The 4,038-nt window shown below is 52.1% G+C and overlaps 1 protein-coding gene across 1 annotated transcript; it reads left to right on the top strand.

Moving 5' to 3' along the window:
* The first annotated feature begins 492 nt into the window (after positions 1 to 492).
* LOC127332005 (IQ domain-containing protein IQM2) lies at positions 493 to 3,167 on the top strand. Its single transcript, XM_051358256.2, has 7 exons — positions 493 to 1,198; positions 1,308 to 1,373; positions 1,462 to 1,550; positions 1,665 to 1,755; positions 1,856 to 2,002; positions 2,105 to 2,299; positions 2,412 to 3,167. The coding sequence occupies exons 1-7, from the start codon at positions 656 to 658 to the stop codon at positions 3,027 to 3,029; spliced, it is 1,749 nt and encodes a 582-aa protein (XP_051214216.1). The 5' UTR covers positions 493 to 655; the 3' UTR covers positions 3,030 to 3,167.
* The last annotated feature ends 871 nt before the right edge of the window (positions 3,168 to 4,038 follow it).

The following is a 4,038-nucleotide window of genomic DNA, read 5'->3' as shown; positions in this document are numbered from 1 at the left end:
TCCGGTGAAGAAACCTTAATTTGTCTTTCAAAAAACCCCGGACGCCCACTCTTTTGTGGTAACTATCATCTTAAACATACGAAAAATCTAAACTAACTATGACGAATTTCAAATGATAGAACCTCGCCACCACTGACACAAAATTAATCCAGCTACAAACGGAATTTAGAACTCAAAATTTGGTCTTCACGCGGGTGAAAGGCTCACAGAAAGCTCCAAGGTTAACTCACCTGCCCCGCCACACGCTCTCGTCAACCTCGACAGATCAGCACGCGCACCGCGGCTGTGCAGATCCGAGTGACATACCCCAAGAACACGTGGAGCGCCGCAGCGGTCCGTCCAGCACGACGCTTTTCCGCATCCGAGGTGGCCCTGCCCCACCCTCACCGCGCCTACCACCTCTCTCTACCTGGCTCGCTGGCCATCCCTCTCGCGCTCCCGCGTCGCCCGAGCTCTCAACTCGGTCTCCTCCCTGCTATATAATCGCCCAGTGGCTCCATCAGCCAGCTCGGGTAGCTAGCTCGCACCAAGAAACGCATACATCCATCCCAGCCAGCTCTACTTGATCGGCCTCTAGGTGGGGAGTCAACCAAGATCATCAACACGAGGCAGGCGCCGCGCGCGCCTTAGTTTACTCAGCTCTGCTCTGCGCGCCATGGGCATGCTCTTCTCGTGTCCGGTGGAGGTCGACGACGAATGCGGCGGCCTCATCGCCGACGGCCCCGGCGGCGCGGGAGACGCGGCGGCGACGGTCCTCAAGGCGTCGCTGAGCTCCGGCAAGCTCCGGATCGAGGGCTCCCTCAGCTTCAAGCGGGAGCAGCAGAGCCCCGGCGCCGGCTCGCTCCAGCTGGAGACCAAGATCTCCATCAGCACCACCTCGCCCCACGCGCTCGACGCGGTCACCGCGCCGCCGCTTCCGGTGCCCGTGCCTAGGGAGCTCGTCCGGACGCGGTTCGCCGACGCGGCGGCGCCGGAGAGCCCGAAGCAGCAGGAGGCGGCGGCCGTGACGCTGCAGAAGGTGTACAAGAGCTTCCGCACGCGCCGCCGGCTCGCCGACTGCGCCGTGCTGGTGGAGCAGAACTGGTGGGAGCTGCTCGACTTCGCGCAGCTCAGGCGCAGCTCCGTCTCCTTCTTCGACATTCAGAAGCAGGAGTCCGCCGTGTCCAAGTGGGCGCGCGCAAGGACCAGGGCCGCCATCGTAAGTAAAATGCCACCTCCCGTCTGTTATTCTTCCACAGATTATTTATCTGCTGCCTGACTGACAGACTGATTGGTGCAGCTGGACTAATTTGTTCGTGTGATTTCAGGTCGGGAAGGGGCTCTCCAAGGACGACAAGGCTCGGAAGCTCGCATTGCAGCACTGGCTTGAAGCGGTGAGTACTTATTTATCAGAGACATTGCGAAGTTTTCAGTTAGTTTGCTGTTTTTGCCGAGCAAAATGCTGAATTTCTTGATGTACAGATTGACCCACGCCACCGGTACGGCCACAATCTCCACTACTACTACGACTGCTGGCTGCGGTGCGAAAGCAAGGAGCCTTTCTTCTACTGGTGAGTCTTACAACTGAACTGTCCATGCTTGCTTGTTGTGAGTTCTGAATCTTTGGTCGGGTCATCAGACGATGAAAGTTATAATCTTACGAGCTATTACCATGTCTGGTTCAGGCTTGACGTTGGAGAAGGAAAGGAGATCAATCTCGAAGAGCGGTGCACGCGGTCTAAGCTTCAGAGCCAGTGCATCAAGTATCTTGGGCCGGTAAGTGTTTGCTAAAAGTTTACATTGCTGGGGTCAAATGCAAGTCCATGAGAGTTCAGGAGGACTAATGAACCAAACTGTATTTGTTCTGTGGCTGCAGAAAGAAAGAGAGGATTATGAGGTTGTAATCGAGGATGGCGAGTTCATGTACAAGAACAGCAGGCAAATCCTCGACACGTCCGGCGGGCCGAGGGACGCCAAGTGGATTTTTGTGCTGAGCACCTCCAGGAATCTCTATGTTGGGCAGGTAATGTTCAGACTTGATGCTGTCGAACACAATAACACTGCATTAGCTTTTTGTACACTGGATTACCATCTAACACTGTCAAGAATTCCGTACTTTCTGCAGAAGAAAAAGGGCACATTCCAGCATTCCAGCTTCCTCGCTGGAGGCGCGGCATCTGCTGCAGGACGACTAGTTGTCGAAGATGGTGTTCTGAAGGCTATCTGGCCACACAGCGGGCACTACCGCCCAACGGAGGAGAACTTCCAGGATTTCCAGAGCTTCCTCAGAGAGAACAATGTCGATCTCAGTGATGTCAAGGTGAGCAACCACGTCTGTGACTGATGACTGGCATAGAATTGGACACTTCCTAAAATGTGGTGACAATAATGTTATACGATCTGCATTCTCAACTGTTCTCATATGATTGCAGATGAGCCCAACTGAAGAGGATGAAGAGTTCTGGAGCAGGCTCAGGAGCATCCCTTCTGACCGGTGCACCGATGCCGACAAACCTGAAGAAGCAGCAGAAATGGTTCCTGCTGAAGAAACCACCACTTGCCGGACACTTCAGGTCACTGAAACCACACCTGAAGAGGCCTCCCAGCACCAAGAACTAGGCAACCATCTTAGCCAAGTCAAGACATTCACAAGGCTGGATTCATTCGAAAATGTGGTAAACACCGGAACATCGACGGCCTGTGTGTCTGAAGATCATCAGAAAGGCAGCGATGATCATCAGCCAGCGGTGCCAAGAGAGAAAATCCTTGAGAGGGTCAACTCGTACAAGTTGGGGAAGCAGCTGTCTTTCAAGTGGACGACCGGCGCCGGTCCCCGGATCGTGTGCGTCCGGGACTACCCGCCGGAGCTCCAGCACCGGGCGCTGGAGGAGGTGCACCTGTCGCCGAGGAGCGGCAGGGCGACGTCACGGTTCTCGTCGCCGCAGAGGTCCGGCAGCCCCATGTCGAGAGGGTGCGAGCCGCTGACGCCGAGGGAGGCGTTTCATACAGCGCATCTGCAGCTGCAGCAGGGGGTACTGATGATTAGCTGATGATGAGTGAGCCATTCTTTGTTCGTAGATTGTGCATAATCGTAGAAGAATAAAGACGGAGTAAAAGTACTCCTCGTGTACATCCTGTAGCCAGCGATATATACCGTGATCAATACAGATTCTTTCATTCTTTGCTCATATATTCCCAACGTGAACTTTGCAGTCTTCCCTTCGATTTTCCTCGCTAAACGAAATAATACAACAGAAAACACTGACTAAAATCTTCTCACATAAGATGGCGACCAAATTATTTGTCAAGAGCCTCTGCTGTTTCGAATTGGGAAAAGTATTAAACAAAGAAAGTTAGTCCAAACAAAACTGGAAATTTCAGAATTATTGGAGCTTCCTCACAAAGAGGAAGCATGCTTTTAGCGTATGCTGCTTAGTGTGGGCGGTGCCATTCACCGCTCGCTCCCAACAGGTATTAACCTTAGCAAAATGTTTACCCAAGAACAGGCACCTGTCTCTGCAAGACTGGCTAAAGAACAAAATTAAGTTGAGCAAATCTGCATTCAAAACTCTGGTTACCCAAAAACGAGCGCCTGTCTCTGCAAGCCTGGCTAAAGAACAAAATAAAGTTGAGCAAATATGCATTCAAAACTCTGTGCAAATTGTGCTGTGCCTTTTTGCCCAAATGAAATCATCTTCTAGTGGCGAGTCTTACAACTGAACTGTCCATGCTTGTTGTGATTTCTGAATCTTTGGTCAGGTCACCATATGATGAAAGTTAGTATGATCTTATGAGTTATTACCATGTTTGGTTCTTCAGGGTTGATGCTGGAGAAGGCAAGGAGATCGATCTCGAAGACCGGTGCGCTCGGTCTAAGCTTCAGAGCCAGTGCATCAGGTATCTTGGTTCGGTAAAGTGTTTGCGAACAATTTACATTGCAGAAGTAAAGTGCAAGTCCATGAGAGCACATGAGGACTAATGAACCAACATGTATTTTTGTTGTGCCTGCAGAAAGAGAGGGAGGACTATGAGGTTGCGACCGAAGATGGCGAGTTCATG

The sequence above is a fragment of the Lolium perenne genome, chromosome 2 (genome assembly GCF_019359855.2).
Source record: "Lolium perenne isolate Kyuss_39 chromosome 2, Kyuss_2.0, whole genome shotgun sequence".
Taxonomy (NCBI): Eukaryota; Viridiplantae; Streptophyta; class Magnoliopsida; order Poales; family Poaceae; genus Lolium; species Lolium perenne.
This window is presented reverse-complemented; position numbering and strand designations above follow the sequence as displayed.

Excerpts from the sequence above, each read along its gene's own strand:
- LOC127332005 (XM_051358256.2), top strand. The coding sequence starts at position 656 with ATGGGCATGCTCTTCTCGTGTCCGGTGGAGGTCGACGACGAATGCGGC. Across the intron at positions 1,199-1,307 it reads CAAGGACCAGGGCCGCCATC|GTCGGGAAGGGGCTCTCCAA; the intron begins GTAAGTAAAATG and ends GTGTGATTTCAG. Across the intron at positions 1,756-1,855 it reads GCATCAAGTATCTTGGGCCG|AAAGAAAGAGAGGATTATGA; the intron begins GTAAGTGTTTGC and ends CTGTGGCTGCAG.